Source organism: Pungitius pungitius, chromosome 15 (genome assembly GCF_949316345.1).
Source record: "Pungitius pungitius chromosome 15, fPunPun2.1, whole genome shotgun sequence".
Lineage (NCBI taxonomy): Eukaryota > Metazoa > Chordata > Actinopteri > Perciformes > Gasterosteidae > Pungitius > Pungitius pungitius.
This window is the reverse complement of record NC_084914.1, coordinates 3,129,816-3,156,071: the sequence shown is the minus strand read 5'-3', so window position 1 is coordinate 3,156,071 and position 26,256 is coordinate 3,129,816. Positions and strand designations below refer to the sequence as shown.

At 52.5% G+C, this 26,256-nt stretch overlaps 1 protein-coding gene across 8 annotated transcripts in view; it reads left to right on the top strand.

The window, feature by feature from the left end:
• Positions 1-26,256, top strand: part of obscnb (obscurin, cytoskeletal calmodulin and titin-interacting RhoGEF b) — a 34,958-nt gene that overhangs the window by 2,263 nt on the left and 6,439 nt on the right. For 2 of the 8 annotated variants that reach the window (XM_037457328.2, XM_037457327.2), the window contains exons 3-58: positions 824-1,093; positions 1,216-1,476; positions 1,616-1,921; positions 2,030-2,296; positions 2,399-2,502; positions 2,827-2,995; positions 3,398-3,673; positions 3,768-4,049; positions 4,270-4,545; positions 4,659-4,934; positions 5,030-5,323; positions 5,419-5,700; positions 5,787-6,062; positions 6,147-6,419; positions 6,509-6,778; positions 6,879-7,148; positions 7,246-7,512; positions 7,608-7,874; positions 7,964-8,076; positions 8,150-8,303; positions 8,396-8,557; positions 8,675-8,779; positions 9,427-9,693; positions 10,183-10,452; positions 10,549-10,815; positions 10,899-11,165; positions 11,245-11,511; positions 11,592-11,861; positions 11,953-12,222; positions 12,317-12,583; positions 12,718-12,984; positions 13,118-13,384; positions 14,205-14,471; positions 14,581-14,847; positions 15,024-15,290; positions 15,655-15,924; positions 16,550-16,816; positions 17,096-17,374; positions 17,723-17,980; positions 18,096-18,362; positions 18,559-18,831; positions 20,172-20,438; positions 20,563-20,838; positions 20,969-21,241; positions 21,391-21,681; positions 21,766-23,106; positions 23,228-23,509; positions 23,776-23,857; positions 23,950-24,071; positions 24,165-24,362; positions 24,438-24,470; positions 24,546-24,644; positions 24,746-24,964; positions 25,093-25,126; positions 25,243-25,301; positions 25,416-25,514. In XM_037457328.2, coding sequence (XP_037313225.2) covers positions 824-1,093; positions 1,216-1,476; positions 1,616-1,921; positions 2,030-2,296; positions 2,399-2,502; positions 2,827-2,995; positions 3,398-3,673; positions 3,768-4,049; positions 4,270-4,545; positions 4,659-4,934; positions 5,030-5,323; positions 5,419-5,700; positions 5,787-6,062; positions 6,147-6,419; positions 6,509-6,778; positions 6,879-7,148; positions 7,246-7,512; positions 7,608-7,874; positions 7,964-8,076; positions 8,150-8,303; positions 8,396-8,557; positions 8,675-8,779; positions 9,427-9,693; positions 10,183-10,452; positions 10,549-10,815; positions 10,899-11,165; positions 11,245-11,511; positions 11,592-11,861; positions 11,953-12,222; positions 12,317-12,583; positions 12,718-12,984; positions 13,118-13,384; positions 14,205-14,471; positions 14,581-14,847; positions 15,024-15,290; positions 15,655-15,924; positions 16,550-16,816; positions 17,096-17,374; positions 17,723-17,980; positions 18,096-18,362; positions 18,559-18,831; positions 20,172-20,438; positions 20,563-20,838; positions 20,969-21,241; positions 21,391-21,681; positions 21,766-23,106; positions 23,228-23,509; positions 23,776-23,857; positions 23,950-24,071; positions 24,165-24,362; positions 24,438-24,470; positions 24,546-24,644; positions 24,746-24,964; positions 25,093-25,126; positions 25,243-25,301; positions 25,416-25,514 — 13,989 coding nt within the window. The remainder of the gene's footprint in view (positions 1-823; positions 1,094-1,215; positions 1,477-1,615; positions 1,922-2,029; positions 2,297-2,398; positions 2,503-2,826; positions 2,996-3,397; positions 3,674-3,767; positions 4,050-4,269; positions 4,546-4,658; positions 4,935-5,029; positions 5,324-5,418; positions 5,701-5,786; positions 6,063-6,146; positions 6,420-6,508; positions 6,779-6,878; positions 7,149-7,245; positions 7,513-7,607; positions 7,875-7,963; positions 8,077-8,149; positions 8,304-8,395; positions 8,558-8,674; positions 8,780-9,426; positions 9,694-10,182; positions 10,453-10,548; positions 10,816-10,898; positions 11,166-11,244; positions 11,512-11,591; positions 11,862-11,952; positions 12,223-12,316; positions 12,584-12,717; positions 12,985-13,117; positions 13,385-14,204; positions 14,472-14,580; positions 14,848-15,023; positions 15,291-15,654; positions 15,925-16,549; positions 16,817-17,095; positions 17,375-17,722; positions 17,981-18,095; positions 18,363-18,558; positions 18,832-20,171; positions 20,439-20,562; positions 20,839-20,968; positions 21,242-21,390; positions 21,682-21,765; positions 23,107-23,227; positions 23,510-23,775; positions 23,858-23,949; positions 24,072-24,164; positions 24,363-24,437; positions 24,471-24,545; positions 24,645-24,745; positions 24,965-25,092; positions 25,127-25,242; positions 25,302-25,415; positions 25,515-26,256) is intronic. The other 6 variants (XM_037457330.2, XM_037457329.2, XM_037457333.2 and 3 more) reach the window with 6 other exon arrangements.

Genomic DNA, 26,256 nt, shown 5'->3' with positions numbered 1-26,256 from the left:
CCCCCCCCCCACCCCACCCCCCCGCTACTGTACGTGTTGAAATCAACACACCGAAGCCCTTCTTTAAAGCTCCCCGAAAAAACGCTCGTGGTATTTAACAACACGGCTGAGCTCTCTGGTTCATCGGGTGTTGAGTTGCTATCCTATTTTCTGAAGGTGCCAGATGCTACTAGGTGGTCACTCACTGGCACCGCGGCGAGCGGGACTCCCGGCAGGAGAGCGCCGGAACACGGACGCCTCCGATGTCAAAAGTCAAAAGGGGGGCATTTTTAGGATAGATGCACAAAGCACAGCATTGAAACACAACTTGAAAAGGAAAAACAATGAATAGAACTGCAGAGAGTTGATAATGATGATTTGCAAAGAAGCTTGGAGGATATATTTAAATGTCAATATTGCAGTTTGAAACTTTGAAGTAGGAGAGATGTTCGAGGTGTCCTCTGCAGCACCAGGCTCTGAAGTACATTGAAAACCTTCAGTTCACATTAAAGAGACTCCCTTAAATATACACAAATATCAGTGACATTTCAGCTAGTAAGCGCATGGCTGTTGAAATGGTCATTGGAGAACTTAATAAAACACACCAGACCTTTGTCTGTTTTCACTGTTGACGAATTCAAGCTTTTTCTCTTTATGTTCCTCTGGAAGAGCTTTTGACTATTGAGTCAAGTTTTTGGTTCTCAACCAAATCGAATCTCTTCTAAAATTACTCCAGCCTGAACTAGAGATTAAGGGGAAATTAATGTTTTGTAAACCACTGCATTTTTCCACACAATGCCTGCCTAACCTGAAGACTCTTTTTTTTTCTTCTTCTTCCCTTCAGAGCCTAAGGTGCCATTCAGGAGGAAGCTTCAGGACGTGGAGGTCCAGGAGAAGGCGTCCGCCACGCTGATGTGTGAGGTTCCCGTGAGTGCCACCACGTCCAGCTGGTTCATGGAGGAGACGCGTCTGCAGCAAAGCACCAAGTACAACATGGAGCAGGACGGCACCCTCCGACGCCTCACCATACACAACGTCACCACCAACGACGACGGCGTGTACATCTGCGAGATGAAGGAAGGCAGCCGCACCGTGGCTGAGCTCACCGTCCTGGGTGTGCTTTCAAACCTTTTTTTTTTTTTTTTTTTACTCCTTTCTTTGGATGGTTGAGCGCCAGTGAAATGTGTTTCTTTCACGCCTAACGTCTACCTCCTTCTCTCTGACCCCCCCCCCCAGGGAACATAACCAAGAAGCTCCCCCGCAGGACGGTGGTACCCGTCAGCGACACCGTCATCTTCTGCGTGGAGCTGGAGCGCCCCTTCCCGGACGCTCGCTGGACCCGCAGTGGGGTCGAGCTGAAGGAGGACTCGCGCGTTTCCATGGCGCGCGCGCTCAGGCAGTACACGCTCACCATCAGGGATTGCCAGGCCGAGGACTCGGGAGAGGTGGCCTTCGTGGCCGGAGACTGCAAGACCTCCACTCGGTTCTCCGTCACCGGTCGGGAGGATTTCACGTTTATTCGCCTCTGTCATCAATACAGCGGATATCTCTGTTTTCCCCCCTCCCCATTCGGTCCCTGACCTTATTTAAAACTTGACCTGATTGACAATTCTATTCCAAATTTTCCTCCTCGCAGCTGCAAGGAAGCATCCCCCCGATCCCCCGGTGGACGCGGCGGTGCGGAACAAGACCGACTCGTCCGTCACCATCCGGTGGTCTCCTCCGGACAGCGAGCGCCCCGTGCCCGTCAAGGGCTACGTCGTGGAGAAGAGGAAGGTCGGCGCTCAGACGTGGCAGAGGTGCAACGCCGGCGAGCCCGTCGCTTCGACGGAGGTCACCGTCAGCAGCTTCGCGGAGGAAGCCACCTACCAGTTCCGCATCTCCGCCGTCAACGACTTCGGCCAAAGTCCTCACCTGGAAGTGCCGGGGACCTTCTACCTCGGTGAGGCCCACGTCTCTTCCCCCCCCCCCCCCCTCCCCCCCCCGTGGCGTCCGCGCACTTCGTTGTTCTCTCCCTTATTCTCTCCCCCCCTCCCCTCGTTGTGTCCAGAGCCCAGCGCCGAAATCACGAAAGGCCTGACGAGCTGCGTGGCCCGCTGCGGCGAGGAGTTCTCCGTCTCCGTGGAGCTGTCGGCCGTCTGCTCCGGCTCCTGGTCCCTGGGCGGCCGCCTGCTGCGCAGCGGGGCGGACTACCTCGTCACCAGGTCCAAGAACACGCACGCCCTGCTCGTCCGCGCCGTGGACGCCGAAATGGACGGGGCCGAGGTCAAGTTCGTGGGCGGAGGCTCGCAGAGCAGCTGCGTCCTCTCTGTGAAGGGTGAGCGCTCCGCGACCCGCCCTCGCCGCTTGCTAAACCCCTTTTTTTCCCCCGTTGGTTCTGGTTGAATTCTGCCCCGTGACATGAACACTGCATCTTCAGCTCCTCCTGCGACGTTCACCAACAAGTCGGATGTGCCGGAGGTGATCTGCAGCGCCCAGGCCACCGCGCGGCTGACCGCCGAGGTGTCGGATTGCGACGCGCAGGTTTGTGATGGACAGCAAAGTACCACTAGATGCTGTGTCCTTGAGCGGGTCATTTTAAGTCAACCTCTAGAACCTGCTTTCTGATGAAGAATGCACTTCAGCACTTGTACCTCCGGTTGTAATTTCAGAGGGACACGTTATATTATTTCGCTATGACCCTCTTTTTTTTTTTTTTTATTGGCAAAGTTGGTAGGGGGGTTATTAATAGGGAGAATAATTAAGTCAGTCCAATGTGCCACGTATCTTATTCCGTGACACTTTAGTGTCCGTAGTAGCAGCACACTTCTAATTATAAAGCCCGGTTGACTCGATCTGTTTCCTCAGGTGGTTTGGATGAGAAATGAGCGGGAGGTGAAAGTGGGAAAGAAGTACGAATGCGCGGCCGACGAGCGCAAGAGGATCCTCGCCGTGCACAACGTGACCGAGGAAGACGTCGGCACCTACGAGTGCGTTTTGGCCGAGGACAGAATGCGCCTGCGACTCGCTCTTAAAGGTACGTAGTTTAACTTCACCGCAGACACGACCCCGTAATGAAAGTATCATCGATAAACTCCCCCCCCCCCCCCTTGGTGTAAATTTGATCAAGCAAAGGGAGCTGGGCTGTTCCTCCCACCCGCCTGCAGACAGTCCGTCTCGTGTGACGGAAACGCGATCCGCTCGGCATTTGCTCATGAGCCGTCAGAGGGGGGAAAAAGTCACCTGTCACCATGTACTCTTTCACACCTGAGCTTCTCCGGTGACAAACACAAAGATAGAAACGCTGCTTTAAGTGCTTCGAATCGTTTATTTTAAACGGTACTCTGATTTTCTAAAAACACGAGTGCAATTTGCACGAGATCAACAGATGACTTGTGGAGAAGTCTCGCTTCAATCTCGATCTCCTTCTTCTCCAAAGATGAACCGGCCAAATTTCTGAACAAAGCCAGAGGGACGGTGGGAATGTCGCCGTCCCTCAAGGGAGACCTCGAGCTGAGCTGTGAGGTTTCTCCCGCCGGCGCGGCCGTCGCGTGGAGGAAAGATCACGTGGAGATAACCGAGGACCAAAGGACCACCTTCATCTGCAAGGGGACTCAAAGGAAACTCGTCATCAAGAACGCCAAGAAGACCGACGAAGGACATTACTCCTGCGAGACCGCGGCAGACAAAGTCACATTCCAGGTCAAAATCAAAGGTGAGTGCTTTCCTATCATTCCATACACATCACAGCCGTTGCTATGATACCAAATGCGCTTTTTTTTTTTTTTTTTTTTTTTTTATTCCCTCAGAAACTCAAGCCGCAGCTGCCTTCTCCAACAGGGAGTCCGTCCAGAGGGAGGTGAAAGCTTCCCTCTCCCAGAAGGCCACCCTCAGTTGCAGCGTTGCGGACAGCAAGGCAGAAGTGAAATGGTGCAAAGACGGCAAGCCGCTGATCTCCAGTCGGGCGGTTTACTCCGAGGCGAAAGGCAACGCCCGTCAGCTGGTGATCGAGAAGGTGGAGAAGAGCGACGCTGGCGAGTACACGTGCGAAGCCGGGGGGGACAAGCTGGTCTTCAAGATATTTGTGTCAGGTAGGAATGCTGGATTGATGAATTGATTGATGTAATTTAACACATTGCTCCTGCATGAAGGCTTTTTAAAGTTCGGCTGCTACACATTTAATTCATATTGTGAGGCAACTGTCCCTCGATGATGTTTAAATAATGAATAACGCCTCAAATGTTCCAGTCGTTGTGGATCCTAAAGAACGCTCTTAACATCACCGCGCTTCTCGTTGACGTCGCCCTCTAGAGGTTCAATCGGCTTTCTCCAACGCGGCCTCGGTCCGGAAGGAGGTGAAAGCCGCTCCGTCGCAGAAAGCCACGCTGGGCTGCGAGGTCGCCGACGCCAAGACTGAGGTGAAGTGGTACAAGGACGGCAAGCCGGTGACCTCCGGCAAGGCGGTCCGCGCCGAGTCCAGAGGCAAGAGTCGCCAGCTGGTGATCGACAGCGTGGAGAAGAAGGACGCCGGGGAGTACGTCTGCGAGGCCGGGACTGAGAAGTTGGCTTTCCAGATACAGGTGGCAGGTAGGGGAAGAAGGATTTAACAGATGGAAGATGGAAATAATAATAATAATAATATCACCAGTTGGAATGTTTCTTGGACCTGATATGTTCTCCGTCTCGCACTCCTCCACCAGAGGCCCAGTCAGCCTTCTCCAACAAGGAGTCGGTCCAGAAGGAGGTGAAGGCTGCTCCCTCCCAGAAAGCCACCCTGAGCTGTGACGTTTCCGACGCCAAGACGGAGGTGAAATGGTACAAGGGCGGCAAGCTGCTGACCTCCAGCATGACCATCCACGGCGAGTCGAGGGGTAAAAGCCGCCAGCTGGTGCTAGAGAGCGTGGAGAAGAAGGACACTGGGGAGTACGTGTGTGAAGCTGGGACTGAGAAGCTGGTCTTTAAATTACAAGTGGAAGGTGAGGAGAAAAATAAGATCAAATAGACCTTTAGCCACAGTGGATTCTGTACTGTTGTTTGCTTCAGTTAAGGGATATATTGTGCTCCTCTACAGGTTCTTCGACGGAGGTCCAGGCTAAATCCGCTTTCCTCAGCAAAGAGTCGGTCCAAAGGGAAGTCAAAGCCACTCTCTCCCAGAAGGCCACCCTGAGCTGTGAGGTGGTCGATAGCAAAACAGAGGTCAAGTGGTCCAAGGATGGAAAACTGCTGAGTAGCAGCAGGGCAGTTCACATGGAGTCAAAGGGCCAGACCCGTCAGCTGGTGATCGACGGCGTGGAGAAGAAGGATGCAGGAGAATACGTCTGTGAGGTCGGAACGGAAAAAATGGCATTCAAAGTACAGGTGACAGGTATGAGAAATCATTTTTGATGGGGTACATTTTGGCCTGTGTGATTGACGCAGAAATTACGCAATCTTCTAATGGCATCATCATCATTTTTGCAGAAAGCCAATCCAAGTCATCCTTCTCCAACAAGGAGTCGGTCCAGAAGGAGGTGAAAGCCTCGCTCTCCCAGAAAGCCACGCTGAGCTGCGAGGTCGCCGACGCCAAGTCGGAGGTCAGGTGGTACAAGGACGGCAAGCCGGTGACCTCCGGCAAGACGGTCCGCGCCGAGTCCAGAGGCAAGAGTCGCCAGCTGGTGATCGACAGCGTGGAGAAGAAGGACGCCGGGGAGTACGTCTGCGAGGCCGGGACTGAGAAGTTGGCTTTCAAGATACAGGTGGCAGGTAGGACAGTGCGATGTCGCTGGTGGAGGCAAATGTGTCTGGTTGATCTTTCTCATTTGATGTTTTCATCCGCCCCCCCCCCGAAGAATCCCCGGCTGGCTTCTGCAACAAGGAGTCGGTCCAGAAGGAGGTGAAAGCCTCGCTCTCCCAGAAAGCCACGCTGAGCTGCGAGGTCTCCGACCCCAAGACTGAGGTGAAGTGGTACAAGGACGGCAAGCCGCTGACCTCCAGCAAAGCGGTCCACGTGGAGTCCAGGGGCAAGCGCTGCGAGCTGGTGATAGAAAAAATGGATAAAAAAGATGTTGGCGAATACGCGTGCGAGGCCGGAGCAGAGAAGCTGGTATTTGAGCTTCAGATGGCAGGTAACATGCACTTAAAAGTCAGACTTTTTTTTCGTTGGACAAGGTTGATGATCATTTACAAAGAAGCCGTTTGCTTCCCTTCAGACGAAGCTGTCAAGTTCCAGAAGAAGCTGGTTAAGGACACATGCGCTGTTCAAGCTACCGAGACGGTGGTTCTGACCGCCGAGCTGACCAAAGAGTGCGGTGATGTGAAATGGTTCAGAGACGGCGTGGAGCTCAAGGAGGGCAGCAAGTACGAAATGAAAAAAGAGGGCCTCTCCCGTACCCTGATGGTGAAATCCTCCGAATCCAAAGACGGCGGAACGTACTCCTGTCAAACGGCTGACGACAAACTGGAGTTCAAAGTTCAAGTCAAAGGCAAGTCTTGTAAAAAGAAACCCTATAATTGCTGCTAGGTTTTGTCTCCATGTCGAACATCTATTTTTTTTTTTCTTTCTCCATTTCAGATCCAGCTCTGAAGTTCTCGGTCCCTTTGAAAGCTGCCACGGTGGAGTTGGGCGGCACGCTCACGCTGGTGTGCGAGCTGGACCGCGCCACGTCGGCGCAGGTGGTCTGGCGCCGCGACGGTCGCGAGATCGGACCCGGCGGCCGTCACTGCGTCGGGGCGGACGGCGCCAAGCGGGTCCTCGCCGTGACCGGCATGACTAAAGACGACGAGGGAGAATACAGCTGCGAATGCACAAACGACAAGACCTCCGCCCAAGTCTCCTCCAAAGGTGATCCGATCGTTCACTCAAGGGCTCACCGGGCAGGAACCTCCTTCTCCTTCTTCTTCATCGTGGCGTCCATTTTCACACTTTGCCTCCCCTCTCGCAGCACCCAGGCTCGTGCGGCTGACCGCCAAACCCAACAACGTGGCCGCCACGGAGGGGAAGGACGCCGTCTTCAAGTGCGCCGTCCACCCGCCGGACGCCGCCGTCCGGTGGTTCCACAACGGCGCGGCGGTCGCTGCCGGGCCCAGGTACAAGGTGGAGCGCGGCGGTGGGAGTCACTCGCTCACCATCGCCGCCGTCACCCAGGAGGACGCCGGGGAGGTCAGCGTCGACGCGGAGGGCAAAAGCTGCAGAGCTTCCCTTCAAGTGCAGCGTAAGAGCACGCTTTTTTTTTTTAAATCTCACTTTTTAAGTGATGCAACTTCCTCATTGACTTCGACGTCTCTCTGCGCCCCCCCCCCCCGATTCAGATGAGCCTGTGACGTTGAAGAAGAAGCTGGAGGACCTGACGGCGGAGGAGCAGAGTGAAGTGAGGCTGGAGGTGGAGCTCAGCAGGCCGTCGGGCGAGGTGAGGTGGATGAAGAACAGCGTCGTGCTGCAACCCGCTGGAGACGTGGAGATTCGGGTCGACGGCGCCAAGCAGGCCCTGGTCTTCAAGAGTGTGACGTACGCCGACCGGGGCGTCTACTCCTGTGAAACGCTGGACGACAAAACCCAGGCCAAGCTCAGCGTGGAGAGTAAGGCCCGATCCGCAACAGCACGGTTAGCTTACAAATCGGTAGCATTTAAGTGCATGTCTGTAATGTAACACAGTTCGTCTCGCTCCCTTCAGTGAGGAAGATCCAGGTCCTGAAGGGTCTCAGGGACACCAAGGCGCGCGAGGCGGAGACGGTGACCCTGGAGGTAGAACTGAGTCAGGCCGACGTCAAGGGCTCCTGGAGCCGGGATGGCGCCCGGATAAAGACGGGGGCGAGCTGCCGGATCACAGCCCTGGGCAAGAAGCACGCCTTGACGTTGTCTGATCTCAAGAGGGAGGACGCGGGAACTGTTGCCTTCCAAGCGGAAGGAGTGCACAGTTCGGGCAAACTGATTGTCACAGGTAAGAGCCGCTTCCTGCCAGTCCCCCCCACCCCCCCGATCTGAGGGCCTCAGCGGCTGTGACCTGTGACCTGTGTGTTGATTCTACAGAACCTCCTGCTGTGATCTCCAAGCCCCTCACTGATATCAGCGTTCCTGAGAAGGAGAAGGCCGCTTTTGATTGCGAAGTGTCCAGAACAAACGCAGATGTTAAATGGTTCAAGGTGAGAAATTGCTATCAAGACAAAAGGAAAATGTGCATGAACGTAAATGTTTGTAAACACGATTCCTCTTCAGGGTGACGTGGAAGTGAAACCGGGTAAGAATGTTGGCGTCCATTCCTCGGGCCGAAAGCGCACTCTGGTCATCAACAAATGCGCCCCTGAAGATGCAGGAACTTACGTCTGTCGCACCGCCGACGACAACACGGCCGCCACGCTCGCCGTTCTGGGTAATTCATCGGTCACGTGTCACGAAGCACACAAATCAATCAGGTCACGTTATTCAGGGTTAAATTAAAAACGACTTCATTTCCCCCTGCAGCCAGAGATGTTCAGATTGTTAGGAAGCTGGAGGACATTGAAGTGATGGAGAAGGAGAGTGCTGCCTTCGTCTGTGAGATCTCCCACGACGAAGTGGACCACCAGTGGTGCAAAGGAGGCGTCAAGCTCAAAGCCAGTGACGACATCAGGATGAGACAAGAGGGTGAGTGCTCGAGAAGGTAGAACCCCCCCCCCCCCCCCGGAGTAGATGCACCTGTACACTCACGCAGCCTTCCATGAGGTGACGAGCGTCACACCAGGCGTCCACTTCTCGTTCCAGGCAAAACCTACACACTGCTGTTTAAGGCTGTCACCGCCGAGGACGTGGGTGAGATTAAATTCACAGCTGACAAAGCCTCCTCCACTGCCAAACTGAGAGTGAAAGGTAAAAAGCGCCGATGTGTGTGTAACCCCCCCCACCCCCGTCGCTGCATGGATTAGCGGAAGGAATTCATGTGTGTTTCCTCACATTAGCAAACACTTACGTTACAATGTTCAGACGTGGCTGCAAGTGGGTTGTTTCATTTTCATCTGGACAAAGGCTGTTAGAAAGTTGCAAAAAAAATGTGGAACCTCCTGCATATTTGAAACCTTATTTCTCTCTAAATCAAACAAATGATTATGCTTTACGGAAGTCAGCATGCGAAATGCACCATTCCTGACCGCGTTAGATAAGATGGAAGTTCTCCTTGCAATCCACATGAACATTGTCGTGCCTCATTGAGGCCTGATGGCAAAAGGATCAAAAGCTGTCAGTCCTGATCGAACGTAGTGCAATGGTCTATATAGAAGACATTATTGTTTTATTATTGGAAATCTCCAGCAGTATAAGAAGAAGAAATCACAATCTGTCATAGAATTGCTCTTGTTCTGTAATTTCTATTTAATAAAAAATAGTAGCTTTTGCTTTGGTTGCAAGAGATTAGGATCATTTGCTTCTTATTATTTGCTTGGGCGGGCCTTGTTAGCAATTCATCTTCCTTTGTGGCAACCACGACAGGGTTAATTGATTGAGTGTCCATGTTACTGTAGAGCTGCCCGTGAAGTTTGTGAAGAGACTCAGGGATAAGATAGCGATGTTTAAGCATCGCGGTCACCTCGAATGCCAAGTGTCGCGTGCCAGCGCTGCGGTGAAGTGGTACAAGAACAAGCTGGAGATCAAACATGGCAAGAAGTACGAGATCAAAGCTGAAGATGTGTACCGGAAACTCATCATCAACGATGTAGACTCAGGGGACGAGGACACCTACACCTGTGACGCTGCTGATGACAAGACAAGCTGTAAACTCCTTGTAGAAGGTAACATCATGGGAGATACGCTGATTCTAAGCCTGTCGATCGTGGGGCATTTGTTTATTTCGCTTTGTATACATGTACATGTTCAAAGTTTCAACAAGCCATCAGACTACTGGTCAATGAGGTATCCATACAGCCATCGATCTAGCTATTACTTCATCCATCCATTTATCTATCTAGCTTTTCATCCATCCATCTAACGATCTATCTAGCTATTCATCCATCCATCCATTTATCTATCTAGCTATTCATCCATCCATCCATCCATCCATTGATTTATTAATTTTTCCATCCACCGCATGGTCATTTCGGGACAAGCAAATACTAAAATGAATGTTTAATAGTAATTGGTATTTCAAATTCCGTAGGCAAGAGTTTGCTTTCTTTCATTCAAAGTAGGTCGGTGTTGTTCTTAATTATAATACCAACAGGACCTTTATTTTATGAAATCACATCCTTGACGTGTTTTTTTTTTTTTAATGCCCCCTGCAGAGCAGTCGATCAGCATTGTGCGGGAGCTTAGTTCGGTGGAGGTGACAGAACCCTTTGCGGCCGTTTTTGAAGTCGAAATCAGCATGGAGCTGGTGAAACCTCCCACGTGGGCTCTGAATGGAGTCGCCGTGCGGGACGGCGCTGACGTGGAAATGGAGAAAGAGGGCACCATGCACCGCCTCACTTTCAAAAAGACCAAAGCATCGATGAGCGGACCCGTGCAGTTCACCGCTGGGAAGAGCAAGTCTTCGGCTCAGCTCACAGTCAAAGGTAAATGAGTTGAACCTCCCTGATTACAGGAGCCACCGCCTGCACAATTCTGCTCGCAGTCCTGATCGCGCGTTCCTCCTCCCCCCCCCGTTCAAGAGCGCCCGCTCGAGATCGCGGAGCCCATCAAAGACGTCAAGGCGAAGGAGAAAAGCTCCGCCATTCTCACCTGCAAGTTCTCCGCCCCGCCCAAAGAGGTCACGTGGTCCAGAGGTCAGGCGCCTCTGTCGGCGTCGGGCAAGTACAACATGAAGCGAGACGCTACAAGGGCTCAGCTCACCATTCAAGGGTTAACAGAGGAAGACAGTGGAGAGTACCGCTGTCAGTCTGGACCTGCCGAGACCAGAGGGACACTTACTGTTGAAGGTGAAGCATGGACCACCGCCTTTTCATCACAAAGGCAATTTCTCTGCAGAATTGCATTGAATCATGTTCCCCCCCCTGTGCAGTGCGAGACGTTAAGATCACCAAGCACTTGGCGGACACGGAGGTCGACGAAGACAGCGACGCGGTGTTCACCTGTGAGGTCAACTACGCCGACGAGGAGGCGCGGTGGCTCCTGAATGACAAGGTGCTCTTCACCAACGAGGTCAACGCCATCGCCCACGACGGACAGGTTCACAGGCTCACCCTGAAGAACTTGGCCCCCCAGGACGGAGGGACCATCGCCTTTGAAGTCCGCGGGGCGAAAGAGTCCGCGACGCTGCGGGTTAAAGGTAAGAACCAGGAGGGCCTGGGGCTGAGAACGTGTAAGCCACTTTATTCTCTCAATTCCCCCCCCCCCCCCTCCCCCAGAGAAGCGCGCCGTGTTCCTCAAGTCCCTAGACGACGTCACAGGAGAGGAGAGAGGCATGATAACTCTGGCGTGCGAGGCCTCCAAGCCGCGGGTTTCTCCCACGTGGAGGAAAGAGGGTCAAGTCTTGAAGGCCGGGTCAAAGTATGAGCTCCTGCACACCGGCAAGTCCCTGGGACTCATCATCAAGGACGTCACCAAAGACGATGCCGGAGAGTACAGCTGTGATCTCGGAACTGAGGTTTCTAAAGCCAAGGTCACCGTAAGAGGTGGGTACCGTTGTTTGAGATGTGCGGTTCTATTGTTTTGCACCGTCACCAATTTTCGCTTTTTCCGCCACCGAATTTAGAGATCGGCATCGGGATCACCAAATGGCTGAAGTCAGCTGAGGTGAATGAGGGGGACTCGTGTAGCTTTGAGTGCATATTATCCCGCGAGAGCACGGACGAGTGCTCCTGGACTCTCGATGGCCACGCCGTCGCAAGCGGAGGCCGCTTCCGAGTCACCAGTAAAGGACGCAAGTACACGCTGACCGTGAAGGACGTCGTCCCCGACGACGCCGGCGAGGTGGCCTTCAACATCCAAGACCTGAGCTCCAAGGCGACATTGGCGGTCGAAGGTAAGCCCGCGTGTTCCAGAGGTCAAAAAAACAAACAAAAAAAAAGAGTAGATTAGATATTTTCAAAAAATGCGACCATCTCCTTTTGCAGGCCGAGCTGCGTCCGTGTCCAAGGGACTGCAGAACGTCAGCGCTGCGCGAGGCGAGGACGCCGTGTTCACCTGTGAGCTGACGCAGTCCAATTCCGCCGTGAAGTGGGCCAAGGAAAGCAAAGCCCTCAAAAGGAGCCAGAAGTACGACATTTGCCAAGAGGGGAAAATCTCGACGCTGACCGTCCGCAATGTCTCGGCTCAAGACTGCGGAGAGTACAGCTGTGAAGTGGTGGGAGGAGCCACCACCAAAGCCACGCTGGAAATCCGGGGTAACCCTGAAAAGATCTTATTTTCTGATCGTAGATCAGTCCCAGCAGTCTCATACGGTGTCATTTATATTTTTATATATCTTTTGCCTCACAGAGCCAATCCATAAATTCACCAAAGCGCTCGTGGACAGCCGGGCCGAGCGGACGGGCTCCCTGACGTTGCGATGCCAGACCGCGCAAGCCGCCTCCGCCGTGACCTGGCTCAAAGGTCACGCCGAACTGGCGGCGGGGGGTCGATATGAGATGTCCCAGATGGGGGAGGCCCTGACCCTCACCATCCATCACCTGGAGGAGGAAGACACCGACATCTACACCTGCGACGTGGGCACCGCCAAGAGCATGGCGAAGGTGACGGTGGACGGTGAGTGCCGTGGATTCGGTCACCCTTCTTCAAAAGGGAACTCCCATCGTTTTTTTTTTTTTTTTTCATCCTTCGTGACCTTCCAACAATAAAATATGCAACGCCCTGTTTTCTGCCGTGTCGTTCTCTCGCAGCCCCGCCGGCCAATTTTGAAGAGAAGCTCAGGGACCAGGAGAAGAAGGAGGGAGAATCCGTGACGCTTTGCTGCAAGTTATCGAAACCCGCTGATGGTGTTCGGTGGCGAAGGGGCTCTGAAGTTCTCAAGCCTGGAGAAAAGTACGAGATGAAGCTGGAGGAGACGTCTTGTGAGCTTCGGATTAAGGATCTAGAGGTTGAAGATAGTGGAGCGTATTATTGCACGTGTGGAGACCAGGAGACATCTGCAGCAGTCAAAGTCAACGGTATGGATGAACTAGCTTTTATTGGGAAGCCTTTTATGTTGTGTGCATACATGCAGCACAAGTTTATTTTCGGTGCCTTTTTACTATTCATTTCGTCCCGTTTTGACATGAAATGAAACCTCGGGTTCAACAGCATTGCCGCCGAGCTTCGTACGGAAGCTTGAGAGCCAGGAGGCCGAGGAGGGAGCCAGCGTCGCGCTGCGTTGTGAGCTCTCTAAGCCCGGAGTACCTGTTGAGTGGAAGAAGGGAACCGAGTTGCTGAAGTCTGGAGAGAAGCACCAGGTGAAGCAGAAGGCCTGTGCGAATGAACTCCTGATCAATAAGGTGGAGGCAGAAGACAGCGGAGACTACAGCTGTGTGTGTGGAGACCAGAAGACCTCGGCTAGCCTCAAGATCAAAGGTAGGAGGCTTTATGATTTAAAGCTCTACGGCAAATGAATAAAGATGTGTCTTTGGAACAATCCATTGTTCAGATTACATCACTTTGATTATGGATTTAACAGGAGAAATATTGTGTTACACTTTTATTCTTCCTGAAACACTTCATTTGCTTTCGTTGTGGAAAAGTTAGATAACTTTGACAAGCGTGTTCTTGCCTCATTATTTCTCACTGGCTTATCGGATCTTTCAGGTTGCAGATGTGTGTGTGTGTGTGTGTGTGTGTGTGTGTGTGTCCATGCTGTGTCACACGTTCCATCTCCCCCTATGGACAGGATCTTGTTTTGCAATTCATAACCGGCTTATTTAAAGCCTCCACATGAGCGTGTAAGTGCTTGTGAGGGGCACGATTTAAGGTCTGCTCGCTCGTTCGTAATAAACGCTGAAGGCCTGGCAGGGTCACCGCTTGCTGCCATGGTGCATTATTTCCATGTCAAATACACGAGGCAAGAGATGAACGTTGGAGGTGATTCTCTGAAGATTTTTGGCCTTTAGCCTGTGCTACAGATTTGGGACATAATGTGAGGGTTTTGAAATAGTCTGGCACATTTGTTCTTGTTGGCTGTCTTTCTTGATCTTATTTAATTGTGTTTTTGTCTTCGCTTTTGGGAAAAAAATGTAACCCGAGTCGGGTAAGTGGAAAATTATGAATTTATTTTTTCACCCGCCTGCTGTGATCTTCACCTGGGAATCCTTAAAACTTGCAACGACACACACACACACACACACACACACACACACACCGACGTCTCATCCGGTCAATCCCCCCCCCCCCTCCGCAGTCCTTCCCGTGGCGGTCGTTCGAGACCTGGAGAGCCAGGAGGCGGAGGAAGGAAACGCGGTCACTCTGCGCTGCGAGCTTTCTAGACCGCGGCTCGCCGTCCAGTGGAAGAGGGGCAATCGACCGCTGAGCTGCGGAGAAAAGTACCACGTGATGCAAGCGGGATCCACTTATGAGCTGCGCATCCTGGACGCGAGACCCGAGGACGCGGGAATCTACGCGTGCTGCTGGGAGGAGACGATGTGCTCCGCCTCCGTGGTGGTGAAGGGTAGGACGGAGACCCGCGTCGACGCCTCTTGTTGCTGTTTTTTTCTCTCTTTCTTCTTTCACCTCGTTTCTTCTACAAATTCCGCCCCTTTTTTTTTTTACTTCATCAGCGGCCCCGGTTATTTTCACCAGAGAGCTTGAGAGCCAAACGGCGGACGAGGGGGGCAGCGTGACCCTGCGGTGCGAGCTTTCTAAGCCCGGCGTTCCTCTGGAGTGGAGGAAAGGAGAGCTCGGCCTTTGCCCCTGCGCAAAGTATGAAATGAGGCAGTCGGGCCCCCGGGCCTGGCTGGTGATCCACGACGTGGACCGAGAGGACGCCGGTAGCTACACGTGTGACGGCGGCGCCCATCGAAGCAGCGCACAGGTGGACGTGAAGGGTAATGCCGGCTAAAGCTTGTTGAACGTGTGTTTTTAGGAGAAGGTACATAGTGTTGAGGCACCTCTTTCATTGCGTGTGATCAACCCGTAGCTGTGGTCTATGTATCCCGACTTTTTCCCTCGGGCGGGGGGGGGGGGCTTTCTGCTGAATGTCTATCGCCCACCCCCTCCGCAGCCCAGCCGGTGCTTTTCAAAACCCAGCTGCAAAACCTGGAAAGAGAGGAAGGGGAGAGCGCCGTTCTCCGCTGTGAGACCACGAAGCCGGGGGCCAGCGTGGTCTGGAGGTGTGGCGACAGGACGCTGGCCCCCGGCAGCAAGTACCACCTGAAACGGGACGGAGCCACGGCCCAACTCGCCATCCACAGGCTGCAGGGAGCCGACTCGGGAGAATACTCCTGTGACACGGGCTTCCAGAGGACCTCAGCCGTCCTCACCGTGAAGGGTAGGTAGGAGCCGAATATTTGAGTCCACCCCATGAAACTCGTCAATCTTTCATCTTAAAAATCCCGTTTTGCTGTCATCTTGACTGCTATTCTTTCTCATCCCACGCGTGTTCTTGCTCTTCATCCTTTTTCAAAAACCTCTCTTGGTTGGTGGCTTGGTTCTTCATCTCTCCTCCTCCTCCTCCTCCTCGGTGCCTCTCTGGTCTCTTTTCACAAACATTGACGCACCCTTCACTTGCAACTAACGTTTTTTTTTTAACTTCCTCTTTTCCATCCTTTTAACCACACTTTGATCACAATCCGCCCAACTCCAACTATGTACATGTCCAAAAAAAAACCTGCTGAAATGTATTCGTCAAACAGAGGTGGAGGTTAGCATACTGAAGTTCTTGGAGAGCTGCGTTGTGCACGAGGGGGAAGACGTTCACTTTGAATGCGAGGTTTCTCGCGATGAGGCGCCTCCGGCTCAGTGGAAGCTCCAGGACGTCCCGCTACAGAGCAATGAAATGAACCTGATCAAGTCCGAGGGTCCCGTTCACAGCCTCACGCTCAGAGGGGTCACCACGGCTGACTCGGGAACGGTCACGTTCACGGTGGGCAACCACACCTCCACCGCTTCTCTGACAGTCAGAGGTAAGGGGGAAATGCACTTTACTCCTCTGGATGAGAATGGGTCATTTTGGGTCATTTTGCTTCTCCGGTGACATTTGGACTTGTAGAATTGTCTCTTATCAACCTCCTCGAGGGACAAACCCCTGTTTCTTTTCAAAAAGCCCCGACACGGATGCTTGGGATTTCCTTAACTTCTCTTCTTATTTTAATGTTCTTTTCACTTCCTACTGACTTTCCTACAAACTCAATTTTGTATTTGTATCAAATCTGACATGTTGTTTTTTTTTTTTTTTTTTTACAGAATATGCATGTTCAGTGTTCTTTCCTTTGAACTGGCAATCCTCATGCACTTTTCATTGTAGAATTTAAATTCCTTAATGGTCACCCTGAATAAAATGTGTCCTCATGCACAGCAGGAGTTCATCCTTCCACAGCTGTATACGTTACTACTGGACGCGCTACATAGACTTTCACTCAATGACTGACAACAGAATAGGATTTAAAAAATTCAGATATTGTATTTCTGCGTCGTCCTGGTGACGTATACAAACCGGTCGGCCTCGTCGTTACTCCGTTTGAAGCCTCTTGTCGGCGTCGAACTCGTCTGAAATGACTCCTCCTAATTGATAACGCTCCTTTCTGGCAGCGGCGCCGGTGGTATTCACGAAGGAGCTGGAGAGCCAAAGGGCCGCCGAGGGAGACGAGGCCACCCTGTCCTGCGAGACGTCCAGCCCCGACTGCCAGGTGACCTGGACGAAGGGCTCGTCCGTGCTCGCCGCCGGGGGGAAGTTCTCGATGGAGCAGAGAGCTGCCACTCACAGCCTGGTGGTACGCAAGCTGAGCCCCGAGGACAGCGGCGAATACACCTGTGATACAGGAGACAGGAAGACGACAGCGACCCTGACGGTGAAAGGTAACGCAGCTTCTTCTCGTCTATGTCAATTACACTATGTTGGCTACACTTTTCCAGTCTATTTTTCTTCTTTCTTCTAATATATTACTATTATTTCTGAGGCATCAAAGTGATTTAGATGTTTTAATGGAGGTTTGAGCCAGAGTTAAACATCGATTTTCCTGAGATCAAACCGTTAAAATGACATTATCGGTAATGGAAACGAACTGACCGAGGCCGTCCCGAGATGGGGGGAGAGAGATCCGGTCCCTGACTTCCCATCATGCCATTCACCCTCAGAGCATGTGCGCCTCGTCCGAGAGCTCCGGGACATGACGGTGGCCACCGGGCAGGACGCGGTCTTTGAGGTGGAGTTGTCTCATTCCGACGTGACGAGCGGAGAATGGTGGCTCGGGGAGAACCTCCTCCAAAATAACGACCTGAATCAAATGAGCAGCCAGGGCAAAGTGCACCGCCTGGTCCTGAAGATGGTGACCACAGATGAATCCGGGGACGTCGCCTTTGTGGTGGGGCGAGAGAAGAGCGTGGCTTGTCTTCAGGTGGAGGAGAAACCCAAAGGTAGAGAGCTGTGCTCCTCGCGTCGGTCTCCCATCGACCACCAAGCGGAAACACGCCGGCACCTTCTTCTTTTACATCTTTCGCCTTTACGGCTTTTCCATTATTTTCCTTTAGTTTTGGCGATAGATGTTAACGTGAAGACGGAATAAAAGGAGATAAACCCCTTTACATCGGAGACATTGATCAAATGCTCCAGTTTAATGCTTAATTTTTATATTTCTGATTCAACTTTGAGTTGCGTATTCACGCTGTAAAATGTGTGACCGCATTTAATGGTTCCAGGGATGAAAAGAAAAACGTATTATAATTATTAAATCTAGTTTTTGGGGGTTTTTCCCACACTTGCAGTGCTAATTCTAGAGAAGCCACCCAGCTGTGTGGCAGCAGAGGGAGAAACGGTCACTCTGGCCTGCACCGTCTCCGACGCCAAGGCCACTGTCACCTGGAGCAGAAACAAGGTGGCCATCCGAGCAGGCCTCAAGTACGACCCGAGGAGCAGCGGAGCGCTCCACCAGCTCCGCATTCGCAACGCGGTGCCCGAGGACTCGGGGACGTACACCTGTGACACCGGAGATGCGCAGTGTGACGTCACCTTGACTGTGGAAGGTAAAGCGCGAGCCCCACCACTCTTGAACCTCCGCTTCCCCTCGACCACAAACCTAGTCCGGCATTCCCAGAGAAGTTTGATGGCACAATGTCCCGTTTTTAAACTCTGACCCAGGGGCCCCAGTGTTCTTCCACAAGGAGCTCCAGAACCTGGACGCCGTAGAGGGCGATGACGTCACCTTGCGCTGCGAGCTGTCAAAGCCAGGTGTCCGCGTTGAGTGGAGGAAAGGAGGCATAGTCCTCCAGCCCGGTGCGAAGTGTGAGATGAGGCAGGAAGGGTGCGTTCAAGAGCTCTCGTTGCGGAACCTGGAGCCCGAGGACAGTGGTTACTACACCTGCGATGCAGGAGACCAGCTAACCACATCTTCTTTGGCAGTGCAAGGTAGCCTATTTCAATATTAAAGTTTAATTCTGACTGTATCCTACAAGGTATTCTTACCTTGTAGAGCGGTAGGTCTGTTTTTTAGGATGTTGCTTTAGCGTGAATGTCTTCAATGTGATGTGTCTGTTTCTGTTTCGTATGTTGCTGACAATGAGTACGTTCAGTGTGTGCATCTGTGCATCTTCTCACTCCACAGCGAAAGAAGTCTTCATAGTGTGCGGTCTTAAGGCCGTCGACGTCTTTGTTGGGGAGTGGGCAACTTTCTCCTGCCAGCTGTCGGGTAGGGCACCCGGCCAGGCGCAGTGGTGGCTGGACGGCACCTCGCTGGAGGACGGCGCCTTTAGTGCGATAGAGCTGAGCCACGGCCACGTGCACACGCTCACCTTAAAGAACCTGGCCACGGGCGACACCGGCGCGGTCACGTTCAAAGCGGGCGATTTAACGTCAGCAGCCAAGCTCTTAGTCAAAGGTACCCCACTGTGAAGATACTCCTTCTCAGCGGCACAGCCTGCACATCCTGTAATCCTACAATTAAAACTTTATTCAGAGCTTATTTACAATACATTGTGTTTGGCTTCACAATGTGCTAATTACCTCTGCTTACTACTTAATTACTGGCATCAACCAATTTAAATGTGAACAAATTCTTGTAACATGAATTATTTTTTGGTTTGAAGTTGATGAATAATTACTTTTCACATTTCTGTGCTTCATCATGCATGAGCAGCATTGTTTCTCCATTAATAATAATAATAATAATGCTGTAGATAGTTTCACGCCGTATGCTTTGATGCAATCAAAACATACCTCTGGGTGCAGCATCACAGTAAAAAAATCACAGATTTATTTGAGTACTCCAAGTACTCCACAGACCCGAAGTCGTAAATCAATGATGAGCACAATCACAATCGTTACTCAAAAAGGTTCCGGAATGTAGCAAAGCAGTTTAAAATCTCTTTAGTAGTTTGACCCTCCAATCGTAACCCTGCAGGGGTTTCCTTCCACATTACAAAGATATGCAGGTTGGGTCATTTGGCGTTTTTTCACGTGTGGATTTGGTGATTTGACTCTGTGATCGATCAGAAACCCTTCAGGGATGAGCAGCTGCAGCTGATGCATGGACACCTACTCGCCTCCATGCGGTGCGGGAACGTGAAAGGACTTTTTTTTTTTTTTTTGTCATTGCTGGCTATACAACATCTGTGGAGATCATCAGCCCTGGTGGCAAAGTGCTGCTTTTTGGCCGACGTCTCTTGACGCCTCCGCGCTGTTTTGCGGTTTCCTGTTCAATGTGAAAGGAGTGTCGTACTTTTCTTCACGTACACGTTGCAACTCATCCACGACGGAACCGTACCCGGGCTGTGCTGACCCACGCCTGCCGGACACTTCTGTGACGTGGATTCCTCGAGTCATCGGTTGACCACGGCCTCTTAAAGCAGCACCATCGGCACGATTGTGTGGCAGTTTTAAATGGCGTGTTAGGAAGGTCATGCATACCATGCATACCGGCTGCTGTTGACTCGTGTTCGCCTCCACCATCCCATCCCAGCAGGCCCTGCCCCCTAACAGTCAGCCGCTAAAACCGCTTACACCTAACTGAGCTTTCCGGTCGCCCCCCCCCGCATCAGCTGCCGTGACTGTGACCATTAACCTTAAAATTGATGGTTGGGGTTTTTGACCCTCTGTTGACTCTCAGAGCACACGGCTACACATATCATTCTCCATAGCCGTCGCTTATCCTTACATCGAATGGCCCGGCCCTGACCCTATGACCCCTGCCCCCCACCCCCCCCCCCCCCCTAACCTCAGATCCCACAGTCGAAGTGGTGAGCGAGATGGAGGACCTTCGGGTGCGCGAGAACCAAGTGGCCGAGTTCGTCTGCCAGTACTCGCGGCCGGTCACGGCTCAGTGGAAAAAAGACGGGCGGCCATTGCAGCCGGACGGGCGCAGGGTGCTAGTGGAGCAGGACTGGAACGTGGCGCGCTTGTACATTAGCCGCGTGTCCGCAGAGGACCGGGGCGCGTACTCCTGCGAGGCGGGGGCCACCTGCTCGGTCGCTTCACTTTACGTGGACGGTGAGCTTCCCTCCACATGGAGCAAAAGCACCAACCTCCAGGGGGGGGGGGGGTCTCTCCTCTGCGCCCTTAAAACGCTGAGTTGCTCCCAATTAATTGAGCTTCATTTTTCATTTCTTTCCAGACAAACCCATTGACATCGTGCAGGGCCTGGAGAACGTAGAGACCTTCGATGGAGGAGAGGCGCTGTTCGAGTGCGCCCTCTCTCGCCCCGAGAGGAAAGATTGCCGCTGGCTCCTGGACGGCAAACCAGTCAAGGAGTCCCCTAATGCTGAGATGGTGACATTTGAGAGTGGCCTTCGCCATCTGCTGCTGCTGAAAGCGCTGCGAGTGAAAGACAGCGGCACCGTGACGTTCAAAGCCTGCGCGGCATCTTCATCCGCTCAGCTCTGCGTCAAGCGTGAGTCGTCCAGAGGAAGACCTCGAGACGTTGGGGGGGGGGGGTTGCATCCGCGGCTTCGTTAGCACTGGGTTACGAGTCGTGATATAACAGACCTAAATGTCATTGTGCCTGTTTTTCTTCCTACAAGGTTGGCAGCTGGATGTGGTGAAGGCTCTGGAGGACAAGGTGGCCGCCGTCGGGGAGAAGGTTGAGTTTTGTGTCGAGCTCACCGAGCCCGTCCCTACGGCCGAAGTGGCCTGGTACGCAAATGGCGTGGAGATCAAGCCCAGTGACCTCTGGGCCACGAGGGCCGACGGATGCTCCTACCGACTCGTCCTGAGACGGGCACCTCTTTTGCCCCAGCAGGAAATTACATTTGCTGCAAGAGATGCTCTCTCTTTGGCCAAGCTCACCGTCATTAGTAAGCGTTTGGAGCAAATCACGTGACCACGTGTCTCCACCTACTAATATGTTACATGTGGCAACTTTATACTGAAGTACCACGGTTGAACAATGCAATCGGTTTTGTTGCATACAGCACATAACGCCTGCTTCCCTCCTCATCAACAGGCGTGCCTGATCCTCCAGAGGACCCGGAGGTCCTCAATAAAACAGAGGGGTCCGTGGTCCTCTCCTGGTTCACTCCTTTACACGACGGAGGGAGCCCCATTCTGGGCTACCGGGTGGAGATGCGGCTGGCGGACAGCTCCCTGTGGCTGCCGTCGCACTCTGAACCCGTGTGCAACACGGAGTTTGTGGTGGAAAACCTCTCCCCGGGGAGCGGCTACAGGTTCAGGGTGGCGGCCATCAACAGAGCCGGCCTCGGGGAACCTGTTGAGCTGCCGCAGACCGTGCAGCTTGGTGAGTGCTGACGTCGAAATGAAACGGTGCACTTTCCTCGTGCGTAGGCTCGTGCTAACACCGAACGCTTCATCGTGGTTGTAGGTACGAAGGCAAAACAGGAGGATGGTGAGATGATGGGCCAACCCAGTCTGCCCCCGGAAGCTGCCAAAGAAGGGGATCTCCACGAGCTGTGGGAGGAGTCGGCCAAGAAGCGGCGCATGAGCAGAGAGCCGACTCTGGACTCCATCACTGAACAACCGGAGGAGGTCGTCGGTGGCCAAAAGAAATCCGGGCAGAAGGAGCTGAAGTCCGTTGAGAAAGTGGAAACAAAATCAGAAGAGCAGAGTCAGGTCGCCGTGTCCAAGAAGCAGACGGAGTCCAAGGTGTCCTCCAGCTGCGGGGACGAGTCTGCTGCTGGTGGTTCAACGCTCGTCTCCTACCTCAAGAAGAGCAGCACGGCCACGGTCACAGCGACCAGCGAGGCGGGGCCCATGACCACCGAGAGGTTCTTTGAACATTTCAAGATGGCAGAGCAGAGAACGGTGCAGCACACTGGGGTTGAAACGACCGCCATCCAGCAGACGGATGGGAAACCGGTGCCAGCAAAGGAGGCGGACGTCATGGAGATCAGCAAAGAGGATGAGCCCGAGCTCAGAGATGCCGCCATTAAGATTCAAGCCGCCTTCAAGGGCTACAAGGCCCGCAGGGACATGCGGCCGGTCTTCAAAGACGGCTTCAAAGACCAGACCAAAGAACCTAACGGCACCATCCACCTAGAGTGTGTGGCGGAGGGCAAACCCGATAAGATGCGGTGGCTGAAGGACGGAGAACCGCTGCAGGACGGCAAGCACCACCACATCGACATCTACAACGACGGCACCTGCTCCCTGGTCATCACCGCCATCACCACAAAGGACACTGGCGTCTACTCGTGCGAGGTCACCAACAAGTTCGGAGTCACCTCGCACAGCGGCAAGGTCACGGTAGGGACGGAGAGAGAAGCGTCCGGCCGGCGCCCGCTGACCTTGGGCTACAGCGCCGACAGCGAGCCCGAGAGCTCCTCGGGGAGCGAGATGGACGACTCGCTGCGGCAGGCGGGCAGACGCCTGCGGCGCCTGCTGCGCACGCGCCTGCCCCCGGACGTGGAGGAGGAGCCGTTTCTCAGCGCCGACGAAGGGGACCTCGGCGCTCCGGACCCGCACTCCTACCGGGAGGACGACAGCTACATCTACATTCGCTTCGACTCGCGGACGGAGGCCGAGGTGGCCTCGAAGAGGTTCACGGAGATGTTCACGGTCCACGGCGTTCCCGTGGAGACCACCATCCTGGAGGCGGGGCCCCTCAAAGTGGAGCTGCGGATTAAAAAGATGGGCTACACGCAAGACGGCACGCAGACCCCCACACAGGAGAGACAGCCTCCTGCGTTCATGGCTGGAGCCCAAGGTGAGAAAAGCATGGAAGCTGCTGATGGGATCAATACACCATGCTTGTTAGGCATCTTTAAATGACGGAAAAACGCAAGTTCCTTGTTTTAAATGAACGCAAATGTCTGTCTTCTACCCAGCCGCCCCGGTCTTCTTGACGGAGCTGCACAGCCAGGACGTTCCGGACGGCTATCCGGTCAGCTTCGACTGCGTTGTGATCGGCAAGCCCACCCCGGCCGTCCGCTGGTACAAAGACGGCAAGCTGCTGGCGGAGAACGACCATTACATGATCAACGAGGACCAGGAGGGCTGCCACCAGCTGATCATCACCGCCGTGCTGCCCGCCGACATGGGCGTCTACCGCTGCACGGCTGAGAACAGCAGCGGCGTCGCGGCCACCAAGGCCGAACTCAGGGTCGACAGTGAGAAAAGTTTCAATTCACTTCGATATTGTTACAAGAGCAAAAAAAAAAAGACAGTCAGATGTAGCAGTTTGTCCGTGTACTGTAACAATACTGTCGCACATTCTGCTCTTTCCTGCTGCACGTGACACCAATATCTCTCCCTTACATTAAATGAAGTTGAGGCACTTTCTTCTTTCAAGTCGACAACAGAGTGGTCAAAATGTGTAATGACGCACTGTGTCCCTGATGAATTTGTAATGCTTTGTATGAATCCGCTCCACCAGTGTCGTGCAGCTCGGATTATGACACAGCCGCCGATGCCACGGAGACGTCTTCCTACGTCAGTGCCAGGGGCTACATGTCCAGGTGATTTTTTTTTTACTGAGACCGCGGGGTGTCATGTGGCTTTAAAGATATTTGATATAAAATCAACAAACACAGAACTCTTCCTTCTGCAGGGAAACTGAGACATTCGAGTCCGTAGCTGAAGACGACCAGTTGCCACAGGTTGTGGAAGAGCTTCACGACGTTCACGTCAGTCCAGGTTCACCTGTTGCTAAGATGCAGCTCAAAGTGAAGGGTAAGTTTAGTCACCATCTAACTGTAACTGTGAAAAATGATCTCAACCCACTGAAAAAACGCCTTTGTTTCTGAAATTCCTGTCGTCGTCCAGGCTTCCCCAAACCCAGAATATACTGGTTCAAAGATGGCCACCCGCTGCGATCCTCAGGGAGGATTCTGCTGCTGGCAGAGAGAGACGTTCACGCCGTGGAGGTCCTGGAGGTGAAGAAGGAGGACATGGGGGAGTACTCTGCTTACATCAGCAACGCAGCGGGCTCCGCTTACTCCTCCGCCCGCCTGATAGTTCTGAGTATGTAGAGCAAATGACTTTGATCTTTAAAAAAAAAAAAAGTTTAGATACTGATCCATTAACAATATTTTGCAGGTCCAGGGGAGATTATGCCACAAGATAAAAGAGGTAATTTATCAGACTAACTTTAGAGTTACTCTAGTTTGTCTTAGCGGTTGTTAAAAGTCTTTTTTTTTTTTTCAGACCCTAGGGTGCCTCTTGTGCCACCTCGCTTCCTGGAAAGGTTCAGCAACAGGAAGGTGAAACAAGGAGCCAGCATCACCCTGTCCGTCAAAGTAGAAGGTCCGTTGCGTACAGTGTGAACGTTTTGACCTCCTTCCGTAATTCCCGAAAGGTTTCACGTCCCGCTAAACGTTCTCGACGCTCCCCGTGACCTTTTTCAGGCTCCCCCGCTCCGATGGTCTCCTGGCTGAAGGAGGAGTCCATGGAGGACGTCCTGTGGATCAAGCCCGACACCAAAGGGTACAAGATAGCGAGCTCGGGGCGCCAGCACAGCCTCATCCTGATGGACGTGGGCCCAGAATACACCGGCGCCTACACCTGCATCGCCACAAATAGGGCGGGACAGTCCATCTGCACGGCCCACCTCGGGGTGGATCAGAGTAAGTCATACAGGCCCTCCACCTAGAAGCAATATGTGAATATAGTGAATAGATTAAGTTTCTCTCCTGGATTCCATCCTAATTATATATATATATGTGTGTAACGTATCTCTACCCTTCTTTCCTAGCGCCGCAACCAAAGAAGGAGCCCAAAGCCTCAGAGTGAGTTTCTCTCGAGATTTAAGGTTTACACCCTTGTAAAAAAAACCTCATGGATGCACAGTGTATTTTAAACGGACACATGGTGAAACAAAGGATGTAACGTTTGCTCTCCTCAGGGTTCTCGACATCACCGTCAGCGCTCCAGAGGAGGAGGAGGCGGCCGGCAGAGCAAAAGGTGAGACCTGTCATCTTACTCTGTGGTATTTACATCTTTTGTAATTATCAGCCGCAGATGTTTGGTTGTAATCAATACGGTAATATTTATGTTTTTCTTTGCTCTTGATTTAAGAGAGTAAAGCATCGTACCTAGGTGAAGTAGGTACAGAGGAATTCCTCCTGAAACTCACCAACCAGATCACTGAAATGGTGTCAGCAAAGATCACACAAGGTAAGTGTTGTGGACCATTCATTATCTAATTATTTGATTTTGAAAGAAATCGATGTACAGTTTAAAGTACATTCTACCATGTTAAATCCCACAAGCCAGGTATAGTTTAACCCAACCAGGTAATCTGGTTTTAAACCAATATTGAGTATTGATTTTGCCTTAAGTCATGTGACATTTAGCATCCAGATGTAAATAACCCATTTGACTTAGAACACAGACGCACAAACACAAAAAGATGTTTGTAGAAAGGTAAACGCATGCATGTTTTTGGCCAGTGTGAAAACGTAATCCTGTCATCATCATACAAGCTAACAATATACACAGAAGGTCAGAGATAAGCAACTTTGTAGCTTTTCGTTCCAAACCATTTCGGGTGATTTTAAATGCCGAGGACGCCTTGTGTCACCCTGTGTGTGTGTGTGTGTGTGTGTGAGTGTGTGTGATGTTCTGACACGGCATCTGAAAAGCGCTAGCTGCTATGGGAGTCTGTGCTAGCTGCTCACAGAGGCCCGGAAGCAGGAAGTCATCCACGCGTCGGATGCATCGCTTGTTTTGTTAATCGCACGTCAGGAATTCATCGGATCCACTCTGATTATTCAAGAATTGTGAAATGCTGTTTCGTGTGTGGGCGCTTTAGCTCTTCCACTCTTCAACGCCTTTTTTTTTTCTTTCTTCTAGCGCTTGTTTTTCAGCATGTTTTGAGCACACATGACTTTTCATTGCTTCATACGGACATCATGTC